This window comes from Mastomys coucha, unplaced genomic scaffold, assembly GCF_008632895.1.
Source record: "Mastomys coucha isolate ucsf_1 unplaced genomic scaffold, UCSF_Mcou_1 pScaffold15, whole genome shotgun sequence".
NCBI lineage: Eukaryota > Metazoa > Chordata > Mammalia > Rodentia > Muridae > Mastomys > Mastomys coucha.
In genome coordinates, this window is record NW_022196897.1 from 4,441,184 (window position 1) to 4,467,999 (window position 26,816).

The following is a 26,816-nucleotide window of genomic DNA, read 5'->3' on the forward strand; positions in this document are numbered from 1 at the left end:
CTCTCTCTCTCTCTCTCTCCTACACACACACACTCTCTTTCCATATCTGTGGGAGGAAAGTTGCCTTTGGTTGCCACAGTGCTCCTGGAGGTCAGACGGGATAATCTTGCTTCTTCTCTTCCAGAATGGGATCTAAGATGAGCTTAGGGCTTCAGGTTTCCATTGTAAGTGCTTTTACTCACTCAGCCATCTTGCCAACCCTGTGTTAAAACCAGTAAATGTCAAGATTTGTGCTCATAATGACTAAGAACTGATTTTATTGTCTCTCATTAAATTATTACATGAACTTGCTGAATTCTCCTTTGAGTTCTTTTCATCATTCTGGTCTTTCTTCCCTTTAATGAATTTTCTTTTAGAATAGCAAAGACTAGGATTACTGTATATGTATTTGTCTTTGTCTCTTAATTGTGAAGGAAAGGATTATGTTGGCTTATAGTTTCAGCACATGAGCAGTTGACTCAATTGGTTTGGTGCCTGTGGTTATGTTGTAGTGGCTTATTTTCTCTTGCTAATTGTGTTACCCAAAAACTTGTTTTCAGTGTCCCACATACATGCTAAAGGAAGCTTGCCCCTTTAAGAGTCAGCGAAGAGGCCCCAGTTGCCACTCTCCCATTGAGTCTGGGGTAGCAGAGATGAAATGTAGCTCCAGTAAACAAGAGGGGATTGGGTAGGGAGCAAGGGGAGGTGGGAGGAGGAGGGAACAAGGGTTTGTTCTTGTTGTGTTTTGTTTTTTGTTTTTGCTTTGTTTTCTTTTGTTTTGGAGGGGAAACTGGGAAAGGAGATATTATATGACATGTAAATAAAGAAAATATCTAATAAAAGAAGAAAAATAATTGCAAAGATCAAAAAAAAAGTGATAACTCAGGAATGTCCAAGGAGAAATTGGGTTAGCCATATATAGTTAGGGAAAAGCTGACCCACTGTACTGTTAGGGCATATTAAAAATAATGCTGTGCTTGTACGCCTTTATTTGTGAATCCAGAGCTCTTGGGTGGGCACAGAGTCATGAATGTACCTACAGTGAGCTCAGAGTGGATTAATAGTTCCCGCTACAGTCATGTGTCATGTCCTTGAAGGAGCTGTCGCATAGGAAGCTACTAAATTCCTATGGACCAGATAATGGAATCAAATCTGAACTAAAGTCCTCCTTTGAGGACATGACTCCTCTGTAGGAAGTCTAATTTGTTCTCTCTTCTCCATCATTTCCAATAGCCTCATTAAAAATGACCCTTTAAAATACAAATATATTTATTTATTCACTTTACCAGCCCTTCCTCTCCTTCCAGTTTCTTCTCACAAAGTTTTTCCCCACTCCTATTATACCTTCCCCTTCTCTGTTAAGAGGGGAAGACCCTCTGGGTATCAACAGCCCCCACCCTCATTTCCACATATCAAGGCACTGCTAGATTAGGCTTGTGCTCTCCCATGAGTCCAGACAAGGCTATCTGTTTAGGGATGCAGCATCCATGGGCAGTTAGGCAACCGACTCAGGGACAACCCCTGTTTCAGTTGTTGGGGGACTCGCATGAAGACAAAATTGTTCATCTGCTATGTATGTGCAGAGGACCAATGTCATGCCTGTGCTCACTCTTTGGTTGGTGATTCAGTCTTCCTGTGGAGTCCCTGTCCTCTTTGGGTCCCCCAATTGTTCTCTCAATTCTTCTGTAAGACTCCCTGAGCTCAAATCTCTTTCCATTGGCTGCTGGGTGGAGTCTTTTAGAGGACAGCTGTGCTAGACTCTTGTTGGTAAGCATAACAGAGTATCATTAATTCTATCAGGAATTAACTCTTGTTCATGGGATGGGTCTCAATTTGGGACAGTCATTACTTTACCATTCCTTCAGTCTCGAATCCTTGTCCTTGCACATCATGTAGGCAAGACACATTTTTATTTATTTATTTATTTTTATTTTAGATATTTTCTTTATTTACATGCGAATTTCTCCATTCCCAGTTTCCCCTCCAAAAAACAAAAAAACAAACAAAAACAAACCCCTGTTGCCTCCCCCCTCCCCATGCCTGACACCCCGCCCTCTCCCACTTTCTGGCCCTGGCATTCCCCTACACTGGGGCACAGAACCTTCACAGGGCCGAGGTTCTCTCCTCCTATTGATGATCGATTTTGCAATCCTCTACCATACACATGCTGCTTGAACAATCAGACCCCTCTATGTGCAGTCCTTGGTTGGTGGTTGAGACCCTGGGAGCTCCGAGGGTACTAGTTAGTTCATGTTGTTGTTCGTCCTAAAGGGGCTGCAAACCCCTCAGCTCCATTGGTCTTTTCTCTAACTCCTTCACTGGGGACCCTGCACTCAGTTCAATGGATGGCTGTGATCCTCTACATCTGTGTCAGTCAGATACTGTCAGAGCCTCTCAGGAGATAGCTATATTTAGGCTGGCTTATCCTTCCTTCAGTCTCTACTCCATAGTTAATCTCCATGGAAGGAGTTGCGGCAAGACACATTTTGAGTTGAAAGTTTTGTGGGCAGGTCCTGTCCTTATCCTTCCTCTGGGAGTTCATTCTGGCTTAAAGAAGTGGCCATTTCAGGATCCATTTCCCCCACTGCTAGAGTTGCCTGCATAGACTCTTTGGCTTCTACTCTTGTGAGGTCTCATCCAAGAGATTCCAACCGCCCCCAGTCAATGTCTCTTCTCCCTCCCATACTCTCCCTATATATGATTCCCTGTCCTGCCCTACTCATCTCTCATCCCCTCTTTCACCCAGTTCCCTTCTTCCATTGATTTCCAATATCTTTTTTGTTTCCCCTTCTGAGAAAGGTTCAGTCATCCTCCCTTGACCCTCCTTGTTATTTAGCATTTTGGGGTCTTTTAATGATAGCATGATTACCCTGTACTTTATGGCTCATATCCACTAATAAATGAATGCACCCCAGGTATATACTTCTGGGTCTGGGTTACCTCACTCAGGTTAATATCTTCTAGTTTCATCCATTTGCTTGAGAAATTCATAAAGTCATTTCTTAATGGCTGAGTAGTATTTCATTGTATAGATATACCATATTTACTGTATACGGGCTCTTCAGTTGAGAGCCATCTAGGTTGTTTTGAGTTTCTCTCTATTATAAATAAAGTGGCTATGACAGGATCCTTGCTGTTTCTTCAGAAGAACTAAGATGGTTTATCAGCACCCATATCTGGTGGCTCACCACCATCTATAATGATGATTATATAGAATCAGTGGCTCCCTTCAGGTCTCCCTGGCATCTTGACACAAGTGGTATACACACATATATACATACACACACACACACACACACACACACACACACACACACATATACATACACACACATCAAAATAAATTATATTCAGTTATATACATAAACACATAAAATAAAAATAAGGATTAAACTTGAAATTCATGCTTGAGTTTATAATATTAAATTGTTGTTAAATATTGTCCTGGTGTTCTACTGCTGTGAACAGATACCATGACTAAGGCAACTCTTATGAGAACAACATTTAATTGAGGCTTCCTTATAGGTTCAGAGGTTCAGTCCATTATCATTAAGGCAGGAACATAGCAGCATCTAGGCAGTCATGGTAAAGGAGGAGCTGAGAGTTCTGCATCTTCCTCTGAAGACTACTAACAAAATATTGGTTTCCAGGCAGATAGGTTGAGAGTCTTAAAGCCCATGGCCAAGGCAACACACCTACTCCAACGGGGTCACACCTTCTCATAGTGCCACCCCCCTGGGCCAAGCATGTGTGTGTGTGTGTGTGTGTGTGTGTGTGTGTATGTGTATCTATACCATGAGAAACATTTTTTTTTCTGCATTAGGATTTTTCCACAGGGAGGGACACTATTCCACGATACATTTCTATTCAATCCCACTGATCTTATCTATGCATGAATATTGTTAAAGGTTCAGTGAGTAAATGATAACAGCACTGGACTTCCAAGACTGTCACTACAATACACTGATGAAGCACTTGTACTCTACTTAGAACAGCACCTGACCCCATGTTCTAGGTGGCTTATACATTGAAAGTAATATTTGGTTTGCAAATACTTAACTTTATAAAATGGAACCTTTGTTTTCTAAGAGGAATACTGAAATCTACTGAGATTAGGAATGGCATCATGGAGCTTTAAGTACACTCATAGGAAAATTCTATTGCCCTACCTGGTTTGAGCGTCACTGACACAGGACTGGTCCAGCAATGTTTCCTGCTGTACCCAGGCAGAAACACGGTCTCCCAAGTCAGCTCTTCAATACTTTTCAGTGGAAAGTTTCATGGAATGTATGTTCAACCAAATAAACATATTGAGAAGATGTTATCCAGAAACCAATGTGCTTGTTATTTTTAACATGTTTCACACTTGTCATCATTTCTTCTCAGCAATGGTTTCAGAGTTTCAAATATCACATATGTACATAGAACCTCCCTATCCAAAATGAATTCAGAGAGAAAATAGCAACATGACTGAACATATATGAGAAATACAAGACTTTAGCTCCCATCCCCTGAATCCAGATCTGAGTAAAGTCAGATTCAGCTGAAGTCCAACTTGATGTTCGAGTGGGTTTATTGTATTGTATAAAAGAGTGTTGTTGAGTAGTAATTTGCAGAGGCATGGACAACTCAAAGGATTCCTAAAAGGGCCCCTAGAATTACTGACAAGTCATGAAAGGTAGAACACTGCAGTTTTCTGCACAACTCCCAGGCATATCGGCAGCTCAGTGGGTTTTTTTCTAGCAAACTCAGCTACTCCTAAAACATAGTCAACCCCAGAATTTGTCTTTTGTTTCTGTAACCTTGGAGGAGAGGTCCTGTGTAGCTTGTTGATTTTCAATTAATGGAAGTTTTTGTTTTGTTTTGCTTGCTTTGCTTTTAAGGCAGAGACATATTAGATTGAAGTACAGATACTGTATCCTGCAGACTCCAGTGTATAAACTTCACTCTAGTGAAATGTAGTACCTAAAAAGACTTCCAGGGAAATTCCCCTCCAACTTAGTGCATTGCAAACATGAGCTGGACACTCAATGAGAGTTTGTTCAGGTAGAAAAAAAAAAAACAAAATACACTGATAGTTTTCTTAATCTCTAATTCTGAGGAGGCAGTAATCTCCTACTTGTACACTGCATTTCCAAGTTTATGAATACTCCCCTTGATGAGTGCTGCCCTATGCCCAGAGTTAATTAAACTTTAGTTTGTGATGACAAAAAATTCTGGAGAGGTTATAATGTCTAACTCTGAAAATCGATTGTATTGATGAGTTGTACGTGTGAAAAGAATAGCCTTTCCCCAGGACTGCGTGTGCACATTGACTAGCCCCCTTAAGAGGACATTTTGATTTTTAAATTAGATTTTCAATTTTCTCAGTCACTGGATTAGCAACCCATGTCCTGTTGGCCACTCCCATAATGTAAGAATTGGTGAAAATACCCCATTTTTACAAATCCTACATAGGACAATTCCTATTAATTATTCTGACTTTTCCAGCACTTCATTGAAATTGTATGAGGACTATTTGTTGCCTGGGAGCAAATTTCACTTTAAATCCAAAGTCATTTGGTTTGCTGGTGTCAGTTCATATACATCTCTCCATATTCTGTTCAGTCTCTTTAATATTTTGCTGTCACACCACCTGTCATTTTGATCTTTTCCTAGTCATGCAGCTGTACAGTCATGAATCTCTGAGTAAAGGTGCTACATTCTGAGAAATGTGTTCTTAGGTCATACAGTCACAGACAATTTCACAGAAGGTTAAGAGTTAAGCATATAGATGAGAAAAATGAGGGGCCACTGCTCTGTCTGTGCCTGTAGATGGCTGGAGCATTGTTACACCATACAAGGACATGATTATATTTATATTACTTCATTGACTTTAATGTCTATTGCTTTTATAGGTGAATGTATTTCTATAACTGCTCATGCAAGAGAAAGATAATACTAAGAAATGTTTAAAATAAGCTAAATTTAAGTTTAGAAGAGTTTTAGGGTCAAAAATGAAGAAGAGACTAAAGAAACTTGGGATCCATCTCAAAGGGAGGTTCCAAGACCTGACACTATTAATGATGCTGCAGTGTGCTTACAGACAGAAGCCTAGCATGGTTGTCCTCCAAGATGCCCAGCAAGCAGCTGACTGAGACAAATGCAGATACATAACACAATTATTGGACTGAAGTCTGGAACTTCTGTGGTTGAATTAAGGAAAGTCTGGAAGAAGCTCAGGAGGAGGTCAACCATAGGAAAGACCGTAGGAAGATCAGTGGTTTCAACTAACCTGAACCCCTGCAGTCTCTCAGACACTGAGCCTCCAGCAAGGCAGCATACACTAAATAGTCCAAGACTCCTGACACATATACAGCAGAGGACTGCCTGGTCTGGCTTCAGTGGGAGAAAAATGTGCCTAACCCTGGAGAGACTTGAGGCCCCGGGGAGTGAGGAGTCCTGGCAGGGATGTGAAGGGGGGTTGCGGACATCCTCTTGGTGACAGAGGGGAAGAGGAATGGGATAAAGTAGCAGTGGGAGAGTAGCTCAGACAACCTGGGGGTGGGGGTGGGGCTATGACTGGACTATAAAATAATAAGAGTAAAGAAATATGAATATTTATTAGATAAAACTAACAAAACAAAAGAAACAGTATCATCTTATCTCTAATTGTAGGGGAAACAATATAGTAGCAGACTTGGCACTGCAGGTTATTTGATGTGAAGACCAGCTTGTCATGCTTTTCACGCCAGGTTTCAGTAGTACACCTATGCCACGGCCCCACACATCATGCCTTCAGCAAACCAGATGGTGCTTTCTTAGTGAAACCATTTTGATTTGAAAAAGGGGGCTTTTTGTTACTTTAAGAGTTTCTGATTTGCTTAGCTTTGTTTGGGCATTGTGAGTGTTTACTGTCCAGTAATATTTCTTCATATATTTTTAAAACAAATTGAGAAAAAGGAAGGTGAAAATAGATATAGGGGCATTTGGATATATTATTTGGTCCCAGACCATGCTGAACTCTGCACCTAACTTCTATTGTATTGTTTAGCAAGCCTCTAGAAATATCTTCTTGGGCTCTAGCTGACTCACAGATAGCAAGCCCCTACTAGACACAGTGAAAATATTGTATCTGAAAAGATCTGAAGGTTTCACAATGATGAGGCTCTGAGGTGATAACTAGGTATTGAAGGATACAGCACTAGTGTAAACAGAAGGCACAGTTGACAAGACAGGGTTTTGAGTCAAACATTTTCCTTTGAAATGATAGGCCTGGTATATTCTAAAGGCTTCAGTGTATGACATGTTTGCAAAAGTCAGTACTAAGTCCAGACTTCTAAAACTCTCAAACTTCTGAGAGTTCCCACATAGCTTTCTCCCTGCCCTATAAAACTGCCTCCAAACAAATAACATGATGCTACTTATATTTGTTCAATGTTCTTAATTTATTTGGACACCTTAATCAAATTTTACCTAGTGTACATTATCATCTAGCAGTCATGTCACCCTCATGCAGGCTCCAGGCAGGATTAAATTTGCATTTATTTCTCACACCTTTTACACTCTTCATGACAATCTTTTAGTTTCCTTTGTGAGGTTGAAATGTCCTCCTGGTTATATACAGATGACTTCTCCTGGTGAGAATGTAATGCGATTAGAATTTTGTTCTTCTATGTGTGTCCTATCAGGAAATACATTAAAGTGGTTACAGTTGATAGGTTGGAGTCTTCATCCTGCCAAGTAACAAAGCTGAAGAGTGTGTCCAGTAAGATACAATCAGGTCTTGATGACCCTGACCGCAGAGCTAGGCTAATGTTGTAATCTCAGGCTTAGGTGGTTGTGAGCATATGTATACTCTAACAGTAAGTTCGTCCCACAGAGCTAGGCTAATTTTGTAATCTCAGGCTTAGGTGGTTATGAGACTATGTATGCTCTAACAGTAAGTTTGTCCTGCCGTTTGCTGCTTCTCTTATAGGCTCCTTCACCCATGTGTTCTGCAATGAGGTGATTCAAGAAGCCTCTTACCAAACACATCACCTTGAACTGAGACTTCCCTAGTTCTGTGAGACATTAATCTCCACTATTTGTAATTACATAGACTCAAGTGTTCTGTTTCAGCAGAACAACCCAGAAAACAGCATGCCTAGTGACAGTGTGTTTCCTTGGATGTCAGTATCCTAGTGAAGATGGCTCCTGTGTGGCTTTCTTTCCTTGCTGCAAAATTACTATTCTTTTTATAAATAACAAGTATTTTGCTTATCTTCACATTTTTACCTACTTAGTTTCATATTCATCTTTGTTAAGTACCAAAACAAGAAAACAAAAAAACAAAAAAATACACAGCATAACGTCTGACATATTAAATATTAAACTCCTTCTCCAAGCCTCTGTAAAGATAGTACTTATGGTTTTTTGAAAGCAGCCAGATTAGAACATTGTGATATCGAACAGAAATACTAACAGTAATCATGACATAAATTCTACTAGAAAACATTTTTCCTTAATTGGTTTAATTCTTTCTAATAATAGCAATTGATAGTGTATGCAAATATTGAGGGAATACAGCATAATAATTTTCTGCAGTTTATCAGGAACTAAATGAGAAAATAAATATTTAGTAAACTAATTTTAATGAACTATTGATGTGGTGGAGACATTTATAAACATAATTTATTGTAAATCATATGGCTCTGTGCTTACAGAAATTTTGACGCTTTTTGGTCATTTGATCTTTCCATTCACCTTTTCAGGGAGATTCTTGACATTAAGGCTATGGCATGATGCTTGTGAACTCATAATGTGACTGTACTGATTAGTTATTGTTAACTTGATAGAAGTTAAAATTATCAGAAAGGAGGGAACATCTACTGAGAATATAATCTGCCTGTGGGGCATTTTTTAAATTAGTGGTCAATATGGGAGGAACCAACCTTTTGTGGGTGATGCCATCCTCTTGCTGGTGGTCAACAGTTCCTTAAGAAAGCAAGCTCAGCAAGCCTTGATGAGCAAGCCAATAAGTAGTGCCTCTCCATGGTGTCTACATCAGCTGTACGTTAGATCTCTACCCTGATTGAGTTCCTGTCCTCACTCTCTTCAATGATGAACTGCAATGTAGAAATGTAAGTCAAAAGAAGTATGTCTTCACTGATTTTCTCTTAGTCAAGTTGTTTCAGCAATAGAAACCCTAGTTAAGACAGCCGCTAACCCAACAAAGACAGCATGTGATTCCAGGTGTCTCTAATTACAAAATCTTGCTAGAATATCAAAAAACTAGAAAAAATAGCACAAAATTAAAAAAATAAAGTCTCACTGAATGACATGTCTAAGACATGCCTTATGATTAGTCAAGAAGCAATGCTGCTGTTATCTGCCAAGGAGTGTACTTTATGAGCCTTAGTCAGTGTCAACAAAGTTGTTCCTTTGATGCGTGCATCAACAAATCTTGCAGAACAGACCAAACCAAATCAAACCAGTCACATTTATGCAGTTTATTCACAGTAGTTTTTAAATTGTGTTTCTGTAAAACATGATTCTGAGAATTACAAATGGGAGCCACAGTTTGATTCCCAATGTATTATAATCAAAAATTAGTAAAGAATGAACCAAGTCTTAAAAAGAAAGTTTCACTGAAAGAATGTTATAAAATATGTGTCAGGAGTTTTGTCAATAAGCTAATTTACAAGCTTCAGTCTTCAAGATCTGCACATACAACATTGACTGCTGAACTTGCTGTCATGCTACTGAGAAGTAGACAGTTTAAAGGAGAAGAAGAAATATTTTAGCAATAATGTTTGTATAACTAAGAACCACAGTGGAGATCATAATAAATTGTATAAAATGTGCAACAAAATGGAATGAAAGACTTGTGATTGTGCACCTGTCTGATTTGCCTGCTTATAGAGATTCCAGACAATGGTGCTCATTTGTTAAGAGCATAGAATTTTATTATGAGCACCTACATTAGGTGACTCTAGTCCAGAATGATCTGTTTTATCTGGCATGATCAGGTGTCAGCACTCATGTGCATATATATACATAAACACCCACACATGTACACATTATTATTTAAAATGATATAATAACATTTTAAAAGTCCTTAGAAAGAAAACTTGGAGAGAATATATAAGGATAATATGATATGTGATTTTAAAATTATAATCACAAATAGCTATAGCTACTTTCAATTCACAACAAATTATCTGGCCTCCACAATTCTACCATCTCTTCAAAAATGGTCCCTGAATTGTCTTCCACCATAAGACCAATTATTCATTTGCTTGTCTAGAAAATTATAAATTCCCCTTCTTTCCATTAAAAACTAAGACACTTACCATATTTAATTACTGTTATTGCGATTCTTATACTCCTTAAATTTTAGTTCTGAGTTTTAAAATTATTAGTCAATGTTGGGGATAGAACTGAGGACCTTCTTATGCTATACTTTGACATGTTCATTCTTGTCTTTCCTTAGCCAACTTATCAATTAATTGGCCCTTGAGGCAGCTCTTTCCCTTAACCATTTTCCCCTTTAACATTAAATATTTCCTGGGGTTGCTTAATGTCTACGGTAGATTTATTGCACTGTTTTCTGTGTAATGTTTTGTTGTTGCTACTGTAAAGAATTTTTGTGGTACTCAGAGTTCCCTTAGCCTGTGAGTTGCAAAAGAGTTCCCTGACACTTTTGGGTCACTTTTAATTAATGTTTATTGCATAGTTAAAGAGAACAATTCTAATTAGTGACAGCAAGTGTTCTTACAGCTAACAGAAATGACCTTTCCTCCCACATTCATCAGCTTAGTTGGTGTCCCTGTGGCTTGACACTCTTCCAGCTAGAAATCTACATGGTCACCATATTCTTTATCTCCAGTTTTCAGGTTCTGTAGTGGGACTTATCTATTACTGTGTAATTCTATATATACTGTAGTCTTTTTCCTGCATTCCACGCACTGAGATGCTTTTGAATTAGGATATATTCACTATACAGTGGTGGTTATTAAAACTTTTATACATTTATTTCATATGTTTGGATGTTTTGTCTGTATGTGAGTCGGCGCACTATGTGCATGACTATTGCCCAGTGGGGCCAAAATGTGTTAGATCCTCTCAAACTGAAGTTGCAGATGGTTGAAAGCTGCCATCTGTATACTGGGAATAAAACCTGAGTCCAATGGAAAGATAACAAGTGCTTTTAACTGCTGAACCATCTCTTCAGCCACAAAGACTGAATCTCATACATGTATATAATGTGTTTTAGACTGTATTTATTCCCCTGAGTACTTACAGATATCACCCTTACCCATTGGGTCCTGTTGGTTTCTTTTCTCTTATTGTTCCTTATACATTCACATTTTCTTTAAGACTCGATATGAGAAGGAAAACCCATGGTATCTGGCTTTTTCCTTACATGATGAGCTCTAGTTTCATCCATTTTCCTGCACATAATGTGATTCAGTGGTCCTCCACTGGATTCTATCCTCCACTGTATATGGTCCTCCACTGGATACAGTCCTCCATTAGATATAACCATTGTTCATTTATTCACTGAGAGCTACTTAGTCTGACTCTGTAATTTGGTTGATCAAAATAGTGCTACAGTATACATGGATATAGAGAAAGCTTTGTAGTGGTTTGCTTTTCGATTCTGTCAGGTATATACCCAGGTGTGATATAGCTAGCCCATAGCACTTTTTCTACCACATTCTCACTAACAGTTTTTATTATTGTTTGTGTTTCTAGAAAATAGCCATTTGGACTAGGGTGAATGAAATGGAGTATTGTGGGTTTTAGTTACACTTCTCTAAAACATTGGATGTATTTATTAGTATGATTTCATAGCTATTTGCATTCCTTATATGAAAAGTATCTTTTTGGTTGATTTTCTCATTTATTGGTTTGACTATTTGCCCTTTTGATTTTTAATGTTTTGACATAATTATACATTTTGAATATAATTATCAGCAGGTTGAGTTGCTGTTGAGGGCTGTCTTCTATTCTGGAGGCCAGCTTTTCTTCACTGTGGTCATTGTTCCCTCTGCTGTACGTAGATATTTAGTGATGCAGCCCTCTTAGCCAGTCTAGCTACTATGTTTGGGTCTATGAATGTTCCATTCAGAAAGTTATTCCCTTCCTAGAAAGGTTCCTCAGATGTTTTCCTCTAGTAGTTCCAAGCTTTGGGTCTTACTTTAAGATCTTTGTGAAGAACGTATAGCATTTCCTGTTTAAAGAGTAAATTTTGGTTCCCTGAACTTGGGCTCAAATGGCACTTCTTTGTGATACTCTGCCTACATATGGTTCTATTATTATGTATCCTTTGATATATCTCCTCATCACTAAGTGGACTCTTGGAAGCTTTATTATTGTCTTACCTAGGGTCCTAGATTTATTGCCTATTATATATAAGGTGACAAATGAAGGATGAAAACATGCAAAAATAAAACTTCCCTTTATCCTTGTCTGACACATCTTTTATATATCATTGTGGGGAAAATAATAATAATCTAATTAGTTATAGGTAATTATGTTGAATATATAATCATTTGGCTTGAAGGGACTTGATGAAATTCTAATGCTTAACAATTTATATTGCTACCTTACTATATCATACATTTAGGTAGGAAACTAATGATTTCCTTAATTTCACCTTTATGTTTCTACTATGAGTTTGTTTTTAATATCTCAGCACTTAAGATTATTGCCTTTATAGTGAATCATAGCCTAGGGTCAGAGTCTTAAGTTTTTGCTTGAGCCATACTTAACCACTCTTGCTGTGATAAGCTTTCACCCTGAAATGGTTGTAAAATAAGACTGTAAAGACATTCAGTTTGCACATTTAGATCTTTAAACAGTCACATGATTTATTCTGAGGAGGAAGACATGTATGTGCTAAAGAACATTGGAAGAATTCTAAAATCTCCTCCTTAGTGGCCCTTGTTGATTCTTTACACACCACTAATGAGAAGCTTTTTCTGATATTTGAGTAACTTTCCAGTCTGAGTGGCATTTATTCTTTGGTTTTGTTTGTTTGGTTTTTGTTTTGTTTTATTTTGTTTTTTTGAAGAATCCTCTTCAGTCTTTATATCTTGTTTGGCTAAAATGTGGGCACAACTCATACTAGAACAACACTTGACAAACTATAGAAACCTTGACTAATGAAGGTTCTATGACTGCTCTTTATCATGTAGGACAGGAGTTAAAGAGTACGAGTATTGGCTTTGAAGAACTAGATGCTGCAGTTTATGACTGGCATGACCAAGCTGTTCAGTCACAGACTCAAGTTAGGGCTGGTCCTTAAAAGTGAATCTTAGTGTTCATCATTTATTTTCTGAGACAAAGACACTAATGGATTTTTGAACAAGGTAACAAAGTGATGATAGATAGTACCATTCAAACTGTACGAGAAGCAAGGCATCAGTTAGGAAAATGGTGTGTGTGGTGGGGAGGGACTGTTAGAAGTGAGTGAAGAGGAATGTACACATTTAACAGCCTCTCAGATGCTAGCATGTGGTATATTTTCTGTAATCACTATTATACATGGTAGAGAATACCACGGTCATAGGTAAATAAATTGTTCATTTTTTAAGAGGGGATAGTTCAGTCGTACTGTGACACTTGAGGAAGATAGATTGTTAACTTTTCTTTTAACACCTATTTCATTCTCTTTAGCTTATGTGTTGGCTATGTATCTTATTCTAACTCAAATTAGTTAAATAATACCTGAAGTGTCCTAGAACACATATACCATGTGGTTTTCGTAATCCATGATGAAAGACTGGGTAACAAATATTTAAAGAAAAAATGTTAGTGTGGATGCAACTTTACTACTAAGCACAGGAAGACATCAGAATGGTGGGATTCTGTGCACTCTCATAATTTCCTCACTGATTTGTCTTTGATATCCTTCAGACATAGCAAGTTGGTATTGTTATTTTCATTTTAGTGTCATCAGTGACCACTCATTTCAAGTGGTCTAATGGAAACATTTTTATATTTCTGGTACCATAAAATAAATGGGATAAAAAACTTTTCTTAGGAATATGTGGCTTTTATGAAAAAGGAAAAGAAAAGCTAATTAAAGTCAATGTAGATTCTGAATGATTACCTCCATGCCAAATAAGTCATTAAAAATCTTTGAAGGATATGAAAATGCAATCATTTGCAAAATTGGAGAGAGCCAACTTCAAGTAGATATCTTCTCCTTTTTAATTGGTAGATTCAGAGAAATTAACTGTTCAAATGGTGGAATTTTTCACACAATACCATTTACTATAGGAAGGTTGCACATACTTCTGTGCTTCGACCAGGCTCATTACCCTTCCTTTGAACACACACACACACAACCACGTGTGTGTGTGTGTGTGTGTGTGTGTGTGTGTGTAAATTGCCAAAACATATTCTTTAGTGTCATCCAACACTTAGTTTTGAAGGTTAACTGCAATACCAATTGGCGAAAACAGAAACACCATTTAGCTTTAATTGCAAAGCTCCCGATTTTAAAATTTATCATTCTCTGTGTGTGTGTGTGTGTGTGCGTGTGTTTACATAGATAGGTAGGTAGGTAGATAGATAGATAGATAGATAGATAGATAGATAGATAGATAGATAGATCAATAGATCTGTAATACATGCAGGCATAAATAGATTCAGAGAGATGGTAGATATTTTGATGATAAATAATAGAATGATTTATAGGAGAGAGACAAAGAGACAGAAAGAGATAGATACAGAGAGAAAATAATTGATTTCAGGTCATGTTCTTTTGTATGCATTATTTGTAACATGTTTCTTGTTTCTTGCCTTGTAATATTTTAAACATACAAAGAGCTATTTCATTCTCTTTTGATTTTACTAGTTTTATATAGATTATTGTTAAATAAAATACATACATTCTATCTCTGATATGTTAAGAACCATTGTTTTAGGTTTCATTTAAGAAGGCAAAGTGTAAGACTTTGGAATTTTCTACCAAAACCTCTCCAACTTACCCTATACCAAATCAAAGTAGCCTTACAGAAAGGACTATTCAGCCTACAACATAATGCTTTTAAAATGGAAATGATATGCTATGTCTGGATAGCTCACTGCAATAAACAAACATGAGGATGCCCTCAGATCTCCATGACTTCAGCTTCCATCAATCACATTTAATTATAGGATGTATAAAATAATAATAAACAAATCAGTGTGGTACAAAAAAGCCCTATCATTGATTTCCATTCATTAAATCTCATCATTCTTTTCTAATCAATTGGGAAAAATAGCAGACTACTCCCCTAATAACTTACACATTAAGTGACAGAAATATATTGGAAAATGATGAAATAACAATGATAAGTACTGACAGAAAATAAGGTGATTTAGAATTTAAATTTATAGAGAATCTTCGTAAATCAAAAAAAGTCAACAGACCATAACTTAACTTTATCCTTTTCATATGTTTGAGATAGTAAATTGCCAAAAACATATTCTTTAGTACCATGCAACACTTATTTTTTAAGGTCAACTGCAAAACCAATTGGCTAAAAGAGAAACACCATTTAGCTTTAATTGAAAAGCTCCCAATTTTACATTTATCATTCTGCACATTATTGATTTTTTTCTTTTGATGTCGTTCCTTGCAGAGAGTGAATCTGTCCTTCGATTTTCCATTTTATGGTCATTTTCTAAATGAAGTCACTGTGGCAACTGGGGGTAAGTCATTTTCTATGTAGTTACCTAGAAATATCTACTATTTCATTACAGTTTTTTTATTGTTCATTTTTCTCACTTTTCAAGATAAATGAAATTTATTGGTAAAATGATTGTTTTACAACACAAATGCATGCATGGGGTTGAATAAAACCCATTGTAGCATAGACATATTGAAAATACATTTTAGCAGAAAAAATAAAGTATAATTAAAATTTTCAGCTTAAAATCCACTCCTTGATTTTTTTCCAAGTTTTAAGTCACTTCTTGGTAACATGGTAAGACTATGTGAAATGGAAAAACATGAAATACATATAGCATTAAAAAGTGCAAAGGAACCAGGCAGAGGTGGCGCATGCCTTTAATCCCAGCACTTGGGAGGCAGAGGCAGGTGAGTTTCTGAGTTCAAGGCCAGCCTGGTCTACAGAGTGAGTTCCAAGACAACCAGAGCTACACAGAGAAACCCTGTCTCAAACAAACAAACAAACAAACAAAAAAATGGTGCAAAGGTGAGTTGTTGGCTTATTTAAATTTTTCTTTTATCAGATGTAGTTACTATACATCAATATACACACTAAAGCAACATGTTCTTTACATTAAGTTATTTTATCTATTTTTCTTTAATGTTTCTTGTATGAAAAGACAAATATGAGGGTCAACCAGTTTGACTTTTCAAAATTTCACTTTCCTCTGTAAATATAAAGATCTAGTTTTGAATCAAGTACTCTCTGAAGAAGGAATGAGTCATGTTTCCCAATGTGTTGCAAAGACTAAAGATGTGTTCATAATGATGTACTGATGAAAGAATAAATTAAATACATGATGAGACCATCTCTGTCAGCAATAAATGGTGGAGAAAGGGATTAGAAGTATTAATGAATGTAAACAAAAATTAATAGAAGTCTAAAAATAAAGGCAAATTTAATTCCATATATATATATTGCAATGGCATAATGGAATGTCTTGAACATTGGAACTTAAAGTGCCAGGAATTTGAGGTTGTCTATTCTCTAGGTCTCATTGCTTGGAATTCCATTTCATAGGAATGGAATGAAAAGTGGTTGGTTTGTTCTTACGTTTTAACATGTTACAAACTTAGAAGTTAAGTAGAAACCAAGAGAAACATATTTCCAATTATAAATATTAACAAGGAAAAGATTTTGAACACTTATGTTGAGCTAAGGCAAATTGATCTACTTCTGCCTTAGGCATCTTTAGTTCAAGGGGAAATGAAATTGGGGAAATGTGGAATTACTTAGATATAGGAAATTTATGGGCTGTCCAGAGTCACTAAAGCTCATGCATTCACGGGAATCATTCTATGAATCTCAATAGAAATTTATTTAAGATATTTTGAGAGTTTCACAATTTTGGTGGTTTTACGAGGAATAAAGAATATGTCCATGAGAAGTGTCATGGTGAGTGATACCCAAATGAGAAAATAGAGAAACATTTTTGAAATAGCAAAATAGTTAGAGTTGAGTGAAATTAATGATATATTTATCAATAAAGTACAGATTAGAAAAGTAAATTGGGTCAATTTTATATCATCTCTGAATCATCGTCAGTCCTGAAAGATATATGTGACAAATTTTAACAAGGTAGATCTAGATGTTTGTGTAATTGCTTACAGTGTAGACATTCTTTATGCAGTATGTATGCTTGAAGACTACTGTGGATTCCTGTGGGAGAACATTGAGGTTTTTTAGAGGTTCAAATTAAGACAGGGGAGTCAAATTGGACAACTAGAGAGTTAAATATGAGGTGATTTAGTTAAAAACAAAAGGCTTTGAAGATTGAGATGATGAATTTTTGTGTGGTAGAAGAATAGATTATACTTAAAGTATACATAGAAATATACCTTGGAGTTCAGCATGCGTGCACTGTTAGAGAGAATCAGCCCCTTAATTGATTACATTTAAGGGATAAGTAAAAACAGAAAAGTAAAAATGAAGGGTAGACCCTTTGAACCATGAATGATATCATGTTGTCACCCATTAAGAATGCAGAAACAGAGTGAGTTTATAATAAAAATGTCACATATGTTTTCTAACACAACCTATTTAGCATAATCCAGAGTGTTTCTTGTAAAAGTAACTTATTCCCCAGATGTAATTGTTATCTCAGAGGCTTACAGATGCATAAGGTTACCCATTCTAGCTCTTTCGGAACTCTTACTGGCTGATTCAACTCAGTTATTCTAGTTCAAATTTCTCTCCAAGCTGACTGGTTTGATCTGGCTTTTCTCAGCTTCTCTTTGAATTACTCCCTTTAGCTTCAAACTAATTCTGCCCATCTTTTCTAAACTTCTGGCTCATTCTCATTCTCCAGCTTGTTCTGTCTTCACTGCAGCCTGTCTCTGTAAAACTGTGCAGGTAAATCTACCCATCGCTCATTCTCTGCACTGCTCTTTTGAGTGGCCCCTCTTTCCTATCTGTTCTTCTGAAAGTAAGCCATATCCTATCTTTGACTCATTCTGTCACTTTCAAACATGGCTGCTTCCTTCTACAAATTAACCTTAACTTCATGGTTTGGAATTAAACATGTACTGAGGTTGATTCTGTATTCTAGCCAGAGGGATGAAAGGTATCATTCTAGCTAGATCAGACACTGTAATAAATATATAGACTCTTGTCTCAAGTTAACTTAAAAACCCATGCCAGTGATTAGGCTGCTATAACTTAAGATCTACCTTAATGGAATGTATATCAACCAATGCAAGAAGATAGCTAAATTATGCTCAGGGTTTCAAAGTACTATTTCTGGTACTGTCAGAGCCTCTAAGGAGACACCTATATCAGGCTGGATTCTCATTCCTTCAGTTTCTGCTCCATATTAGTTTCTGCAACACCTTCCATGAGTATTATGTTCCCCCTTTTAAGAAGGAATGAAGTATCCACACTTTGGTCTTCTTTCTTCTTGAATTTCTTGTGGTTTATGGATTGTTCTTTGTGTATTCTGATCTTCTGGGCTAATATCCACTTATCAGAGAGTGCATACCATGTGTGTTCTTTTGTGATTGGGTTACCTCACTCAAGATGATATTCTCCAGAGGCTCTGACAGTACCTGACTAATACAGAAGTAGAGGCTCACAGCCATCCACTGGACTGAGTACAGGGTCCCCAATGAAGGAGCTAGAGAAAGGACCCAAGGAGCTAAAGGGTTTGCAGCCCCTTAGGACGAACAACAATATGAACTAACGAGGACCCTCAGACCTCCCAGGTACTAAACCACCAACCAAAGAGTACACATGGTAGGACTAATGGCTCCAGCAGCATATGTATAGTAGAGGATGGCCAAGTCGGTCATCAATGGAAGGAGAGGCCCTTGGCCCTGTGAAGGTTCTATGCCCCAGTGTAGGGGAATGCCAGGGCCAGTAAACAAGAGAGAGTAGGTTTGGCAAGCAAAGGGAGGGAGCAGAACAGGGGTTTGTTCTTGCTGTTTCTCTTTGGTTTTTGTTTTGTTTTGTTGTGCTTTGTTTTTTTGGAGGGGAAACTGGGAAAGGAGATATTGTTTGACATGTAAATAAAAAATATCTAATTTTTTTTAAAAAAGTACCATTTCTTAAAAATATCTCAATTGAATAAATATATCTTCAGTAATATCTATGCACTTTGTACAAGCAGTTAAAGACACCCTTTGTCTACTTAAACTATAATAGTAAGGATAATATATAAATCTTTGTACCTTGTTTAAATCAAAATTAAATCAGAGGGCTTACCATGATTATTTGGTTGTGACTCATATCACACAGAAAACAGACTCTCATTAAAAGTTTTCAAATAAAAATACCTGGCTTGAAGTCAGTTCTAGTACTTGTTCTTTCAGTCAGTTCTGACCCAGACCCTGTAATAGGCGCTGGAGAGGAAGATCTTCATTGTACCATGCAGGATAGACTATGGTTCTTGGATGAGACTATTATGTCATCTAAGGCAAAGAAAGGGACATTGCATGAATAAACAATAACAGCAGGCTAATCACAGCGAAGTTGTTAAGAAAAGGGACAATTTATATTGTGCCACACATGAACAAATTTGTGAAAGAATAGACATTTAGCGCTGACCTATAAGTAGGTTGAATTTTCTTAGGCAAAGAAGTGAGAGGCTAAAAATGAAGAGAGAGAGAGAGAAAGAGAGAGAGAGAGAGAGAGAGAGAGAGAGAGAGAGAGAGAGAGAGAGAGAGAGCATAGCCCAGAAAAAGGAGTGCTGAGCTGTATTGTATTTTTCAAGCACATTGAATGTGCTTGAAAAGAGTGGTGGGTACACTGAACACAGGGAGCTTCGGTGTGATCTTCTCAGCCTTGGATTATTCAAGGATCTAGGCTGATCTTACAGTGAAGGCATGGAGGAGGAGCAGTGATGGTAAAGAAGCTATATAGCATAGAATCCTCTCTTTAAAACTAATTTAATTTTATTTATTTGTAATATATGATAACATGCTATTTTATCATATATCAATAAAATAACATGTTATATATTAAAGTATTAACAATAATATAATGCTTATAAAAATCTTGAGTTAGTCTTAGATATCAGTCTTAAATTATGTGTGGGGCTGCATGTATGTACACATGCATGCATACTTTCCACAGATGTTGCGGGGAGCAAATTAAAAGGGTAGATTGTTCTTTTCAATGTTAGTCTCTAGGACTTAATTCTGGTCATCATCAAACATGGCAACAATCATATTTACTTACAGAACCATCTTGCTAGCTCAAGATGACAGAGTTTCAATTTTTTGTACATATAATTCCTGATCTGGAATAGGAGCAATAGAAGAGGGAAAGACCTGTATCAGACCTAACAATTCAGTTGTTTAATCGTTGTGGTTGGAAAGGCTCACAGCTAAAATGCTCCAGGAAAATTAAGGAAGGAAAAAAAGCTATGAGTTTGTAGGTCTGAATCACAGACTGTGGTAGACCTTTGTGAATGATGAGATGTTACAAACTGTTACAATACCTAGTGTCATCACACATCTTAAACAGGCCACTCACCATAGAGGTGAGTGAAAGAATAGAAAGTGCAAGTCAAATTTAAAGTGTTGATTTGAAGCCATTACTACTATACAAGGGCTGGGGATTTTTAAGTAGGGACATCAGCTTCCATTGTATTGAATGTCAATTATCCTTGATTGTGTCTCTAAATTCTGCTGGATTCTTTTTTTTATATCCAATGTAGGAAAAAAACAAAGTAGAATATTTTTGTAGTGAGTACAAGCTATATAAACAAACAAAGCAAGTGCTTTAAACCACACTTCCTATTTCATCACCTCACTTCTTTGCTTTTTCCCATGCCTTCTTTTTTTTTTTTTTTGAGTGTATTTACAGGTTTTCTTTTCCCATGCCTTTTTAATGACTCTAAACACACACACATACACACACACACACACACACACACACACACACACACACACACACACACACGACTAAGATCTAAGATTAATTTCAAGATTGTTCCCCATGTCACTGTTAAGAGCATTTCAACTCAGAAACTGATTTTAAAATACAGACAAATACATAATTCATTATGGCAAATCTTTGCTATGGTCATGTATATGTATGTGTCATTATGAATAAACTTCATTTCTACTTTAAAGTTTAAATTTAAACTAAATACCAGGCCTATCATTATAACTATAAAATACAGTCTTCAGTTAGTAAACATTTTAATATTCAAAAGCTTCAATCATTCATATAAATAATACAGAAAAATGAATTTAAAATACTATCTTATTTTCTGGTTCACTAACAGTAATATCTGAAAGCTTTTATTCATCTTTCTATTTAAATATAATTTAGTATGCAAATATTTCAACTATCTCCAAGTTAATTCTCTGTGCAGTTTATCATCAAGAGCATGTTCGTTAATGGCTCAGCTAAGAGTCCTGTTGCTTGTATCTCATACTTTATTTTCTCTCATATGTCTACCTTTATTTGCTACTGGCCTACCAATCTGAAATTTTATAATTTTTATGTTTAGATTGTTGATTTCTGTGACCATTAATAGCAAGAGAAGAACATTTTAGCCAGAGTCTATCATGGGTATATGCAATTATGAAGAATGTGGGATTAATTATGAAGAATGTGGGATGTTACTTGAGTAACAGAGAGAAGGAAAAGTGTCATGATTCAGATACAAAGCTACATGAGTAGGTGTCATTGTCTATAGCATTGTGAACATGGAGTTTATGGTCAAATTAAAACAAAGTATATCAAGAAGCTAATGTGAATGTTTGTTACCTTCTTTGAATGTAGTGAAGCCTTCTGTTTCTACTCAAACTGCATGTTTCATTTTGAAAACTGTTTAAAAATTTTACATGTATTTCGCTCAGTTGCTATATGATAACAATTAAGCATAAAATTACTGTTAGATAATGATTTTTTACTATCTGAAAATTAATATGTAAACATTAAAAAATCAGGTAAAAATGGGAAATGCAAACCCCTCTCTTTTTCTTTATAGACTATGCGTGTTCCTGTCAATCAAACCACAATCTTACTTTTGAAGTTATGGAATATTAAATTCAAATGATAATTCTTCTATGCCAGGCTAATAATCATTTGTATGTACTTTAGGCTCTCCATAAGATATATTAAAATCTAAAGTATTATCTATTGTCTTCATTAGGTTTTAATATTAAGTTTTCTATCATTAATTTTTTCTTGGCTTCAAATACTAGTATTTTAATTTGAATTCCAAATAATATTTCATGGTTTTTCAAGATACTTGATTGATAGCAGGAATAAAAGGCTTTTATGGTAGAGAGGGGATTAGATATTTTCATGATGATTCATAAGCACTGACCCATCTTGTTTCAAAGATAAAAAAACAAACAAACAGGTAGTGAAAAATAGTGGACTTATTAGGTCTTTTAAAATGATTTTTAATAGAAAGCAGAGGTCACAAGCTTCCAGTAATCCGTGCAATAACAGAATACAGTAAAGGCACCAATGTTGAGCAGAGACAAATCTATTGTTTTTAGCGTGCCAATTTAAAGTGACAAGCTTAAGTCTTGCTCTTAAGCTCTTGCTCTCTTTCCTGTCTCTTCCTCTCACCGCTTGCTCTTGCTTCCTCTCTCCCCCTACCTTCCCCCCTCTATCCATGTGGCTATGGCTGGCTCTCTCTCTCTCTGTCTCTCTCTCTCTCTCTCTCTCTCTCTCTCGTGTGTGTGTGTGTTTTCTATAAAAAAGCTCTAAAATAAATAAATAAATAAATAAAATTTTAAAAGTCTCTAGGAAGAAAGACAAATAGGACTCTGTCCTAGGTTCTCTATCTGAGTGATTCTCTGAGATATACTTGCAAACATCCAAAATCTCATTTTCACAGTCCTCTTGGGTAATTTACTCTTGCCCTAAGCCATCTAGTGTCAGCAGCAACATCAGCAGATTCAACATTACCAAGTTTCTTTTCTCTGCAGTGGTGTGAATCACCTATTCCCAAGTATCTTTCTTTCTGCTCTGGACATACGTGTTTCATTAGCTCTGACTTTCTGAAATGGGTTATAGTATGTTTCTGCTCTGGACATACGTGTTTCATTAGCTCTGGCTATCTGAAGTGAGTTATACTAGAGTGTTTATAGAAATGAAAGATCTGGGATGGTGATACCCCTGGAGCTAGACCTAAGCCAATAGTATAATAAGCAATAAAACTGCAGTAGGCAGAGATATGGGTAAAATGAACATAGATAATTCCACCCAAAGAAAACAGAGGAATTATGAGCCCATGGTGGACAAGCCATGAATGGGAGACAGGCTGATCACCTGAGGTGTGTCCTTGTATAGAAAGCAGAGTACCAGGCTGAGCTTCCTCCATTACCAATACAACCTCAGAAAAGACTGCCTGTGTCCAGAGTTTAAGTGCACTTAGAAATTGTCATCCCTGGAAAGCTCCTCTTTGTCCTGTGATCTAGGCTTTGTGAGAAACACTGGCAGGCATATTCTCTTGCATGCTCCATTTCTAAAACAGCAGTCAGTTAAATATTTCTATCACACAAATGCATGCTTTTATTAGCCAGTTACAAAGAGAGTCAAAATCAGTCTGTTTAATGAGTAAAGTCACAGTGCATGACACTGTCTGAAGCTGGAAAATAAAGGACTTTTAGCAACACAAGGTTGACAGATCCTGGCCACTTCCATAGGGAATTAGAACAACTGAACTCAAAACCTATCACAGCCTGAAAATAAACTTTATTTTATTGAGGAATCCATTTCTGGTAGCATGGTTAAGATAGACTTTTGATGTATAGGTCTATACATAGGCAAGACAGTTATGTCTATATATTCCTCAGTGAATGACCTACACTCTCTAGTTCAGTTTTCTTATATGTAAAAAAAGCAAGACAATACACTCACCAACTTATAATAATTTTTGTAAAGACCACTAATGTTTCTGATAGATATTTCCTGGAAAATATAGTATAAATAGTATATACTACTATTGCAATTTTTACTTGTAGTCTTAGTTTCTTTGATAATGCTTTTCTATAAAGTTGTAATAGAGTGCCATTGTTTATTAGTTTCCCATCTAGGAATTTAACTAATGTGCATGCCTAACTTTTAAAGGCTGACTTAAATGGTCTTATCCATTCACAACAAGGAAAAATATGGTTAAGTGGCTAGTTCAGAATGTCCATTCTAATAGATACATATGCCATTTCTTGGTGCAGATCAAAATGACTCTCAATGACTTCCTGTGAAGAAATTCTGCCACACAAAGATTCTGTATCAAAAATGTGTTAAGTTGGCGGTTTTGTAGTGTCTGTCAGTAGAATCTCAAAATTTTAACTCCAATGTCATAGGTTATCATTGTGTAACAGGAATTAATATATAAGCAGTTACATACATCATCCTGGTTCTTGTGGTATTCTGTGCTCTATGAACCAAAGTTCCAAGGCAGTAAGGAGGAAGGACCAGTGATTTTACAAATTCTGCAGGCTTGGTTGATGGGAAACCTGGAATATTCGGCATTACATTTGGTTTGAGGCAAACCCTGAATTTCTAAGTAGCCATTCATTATCCATCCCCATGTGTGACCCAACAGCCTGTGGCTATGAAGCAAATCATTTTAAAGCATATGAATAACTCATAGATTCCCCCAACCCAAGGTGAGAGCACTATGAGGACCTGACTCAGGCCTAGAGTATGAGGAGCTGACTCAGGCCTAGAGTATGAGGAGCTGACTCAGGCCTAGAGTATGAGGACCCGACTCAGGCCTAGAGTATGAGGACCTGACTCAGGCCTAGAGTATGAGGACCTGACTCAGACCTAGAGTATGAGGATCTGACTCAGGCCTAGAGTATGAGGAGCTGACTCAGGCCTAGAGTATGAGGACCTGACTCAGGCCTAGAGTATGAGGATCTGACTCAGGCCTAGAGTATGAGGACCTGACTCAGGCCTAGAGTATGAGGATCTGACTCAGGCCTAGAGTATGAGGATCTGACTCAGGCCTAGAGTATGAGGAGCTGACTCAGGCCTAGAGTGTGAGGACCTGACTCAGGCCTAGAGTATGAGTTTCCTCAATTGGCTGTGACTACTCCTTAGTGTTTCTACCAATGTTTGTCAAAATTCTCTTGATTTATGACTTCATTTGTTCTATAACTGCCAATGTTATGAAACTGTTACCATATTAAAACATAGTAATTAGGGTAGAAAAATTTTTGATGGCAATGGCCATTCATCTTTTTGTCCAGAATAAACAATTTCTATTTCTTTTAAGATGAAAATTATGAATTTGCTATAAATTTTCTATTAAACTACAAATACATATTTTTCTAATAAAATATGGAAATCAATAATAATCCAATTATAAGGTATTTTGTTCCAGTTCCTGTCATCAGAAACCTTTGGTTTCTATTATGATTCCAAATTGAACAAAAATCTTGCCATGAGAGAATTTAGACTAGGATGAGAACTTTGCAGAGACATCATCAGTCACAGCCACGTAAGCAAATCTGTGAATCCAGATGGGATTAGCTCTACCTTGGATGCCTACAAGATGCCTTTATTAGACTTGAGAGTCATTGTGTTCTTGACAATATGACTTAAAATATATGGAGGACTGAAATCTCAATACAAAACTGGGAACCACAGTACATGCGAGGCTTTGACTTTAAGTTAGGAGATACATTTCTGTATTTGTTTATTATTCCAGTACTATCTTTTTTTTTTTTTTTTTGGACTTTTCTAACATCACAGAAAACAAGTAAATATAGTATAAATGTTTCTCAAAAGTCAACTCTTATTTTAACTTCTAAAGTCCTAAAACTCAGACATATAAAAAGTATAGGTCTAATAACTTTGCTCGCTACCACTAATGGGATCATTGTGATGGCCTGCCAGTACTTTGCTGATCTGCCTTGCCTGAGGGCTACAGAAATATTTTTGAGTTAAACTAGTGGAAGTGTAGGAATGTAAGTTTCTACTAAAGGCAAAAATGATGGAAAAAAATGTCTTGTAATTGGTGTCTTGGGAGAACTATGTCAAAAACCTAGACAAGATTTGTGTCTTTTCACCATGTCAGAATTTAGTGAATGATAATAAATTCACCAGGTTTGCTGGTTTGACTGCCAGAAATCAGTCATGTAACCCCACTTCACATAGTACCTCTGGCTGAGGAAAAATGGGTTATACCATTCCAATCTTAAGTATGGGCATTAACTCTGAGACCATACATTACACATCAACAGTAAATGGACACCCCTCTCCCTTTCCCCTCTGAGTCTGTGTGTATATGATTGTATATGTTCAGTGTATATATGTATATGATTGTGGGTGTAATAGTGTAGACTGTGTCTTTTATTTGTGTATATGATGATGCATGTGAATGTATGACTGTGTGTATACATATATGATTATATTTGTGGCTGTGTGAGTAGTTTTGTGTGTGTGTGTATGTGTATGAGTGTGTATGTGTGTGTGTGTGTGTGTGTGTGTGTGTGTGTGTGTGTGTATGTGTGTGTGTAAAACAGTAGGGTTACAGAATAAGATCTGACATTTAGAGAAGATAACAGAAATGCAGATTGACTCTATCGGGAAATAACTGACCAAAGGAGCCTGGAAAGTTTCCATGGCTGTTAGCTGTAGATCTTACTATAGATTCAGGACTAACCTGTAGAGTTGTGCCATCTCCAGAAGATAAAGGGAAGTATACATAATGGACCAATGAATGTGCAG

General features: G+C 36.7%; 1 protein-coding gene across 2 annotated transcripts in view; it reads left to right on the top strand.

Moving 5' to 3' along the window:
- Nucleotides 1–26,816, top strand: part of Plxdc2 (plexin domain containing 2) — a 390,910-nt gene that overhangs the window by 198,742 nt on the left and 165,352 nt on the right. For both annotated transcript variants that reach the window (XM_031369076.1, XM_031369075.1), the window contains exon 4: nucleotides 15,579–15,648. In XM_031369076.1, the coding sequence (XP_031224936.1) occupies nucleotides 15,579–15,648 (70 nt within the window). The remainder of the gene's footprint in view (nucleotides 1–15,578; nucleotides 15,649–26,816) is intronic.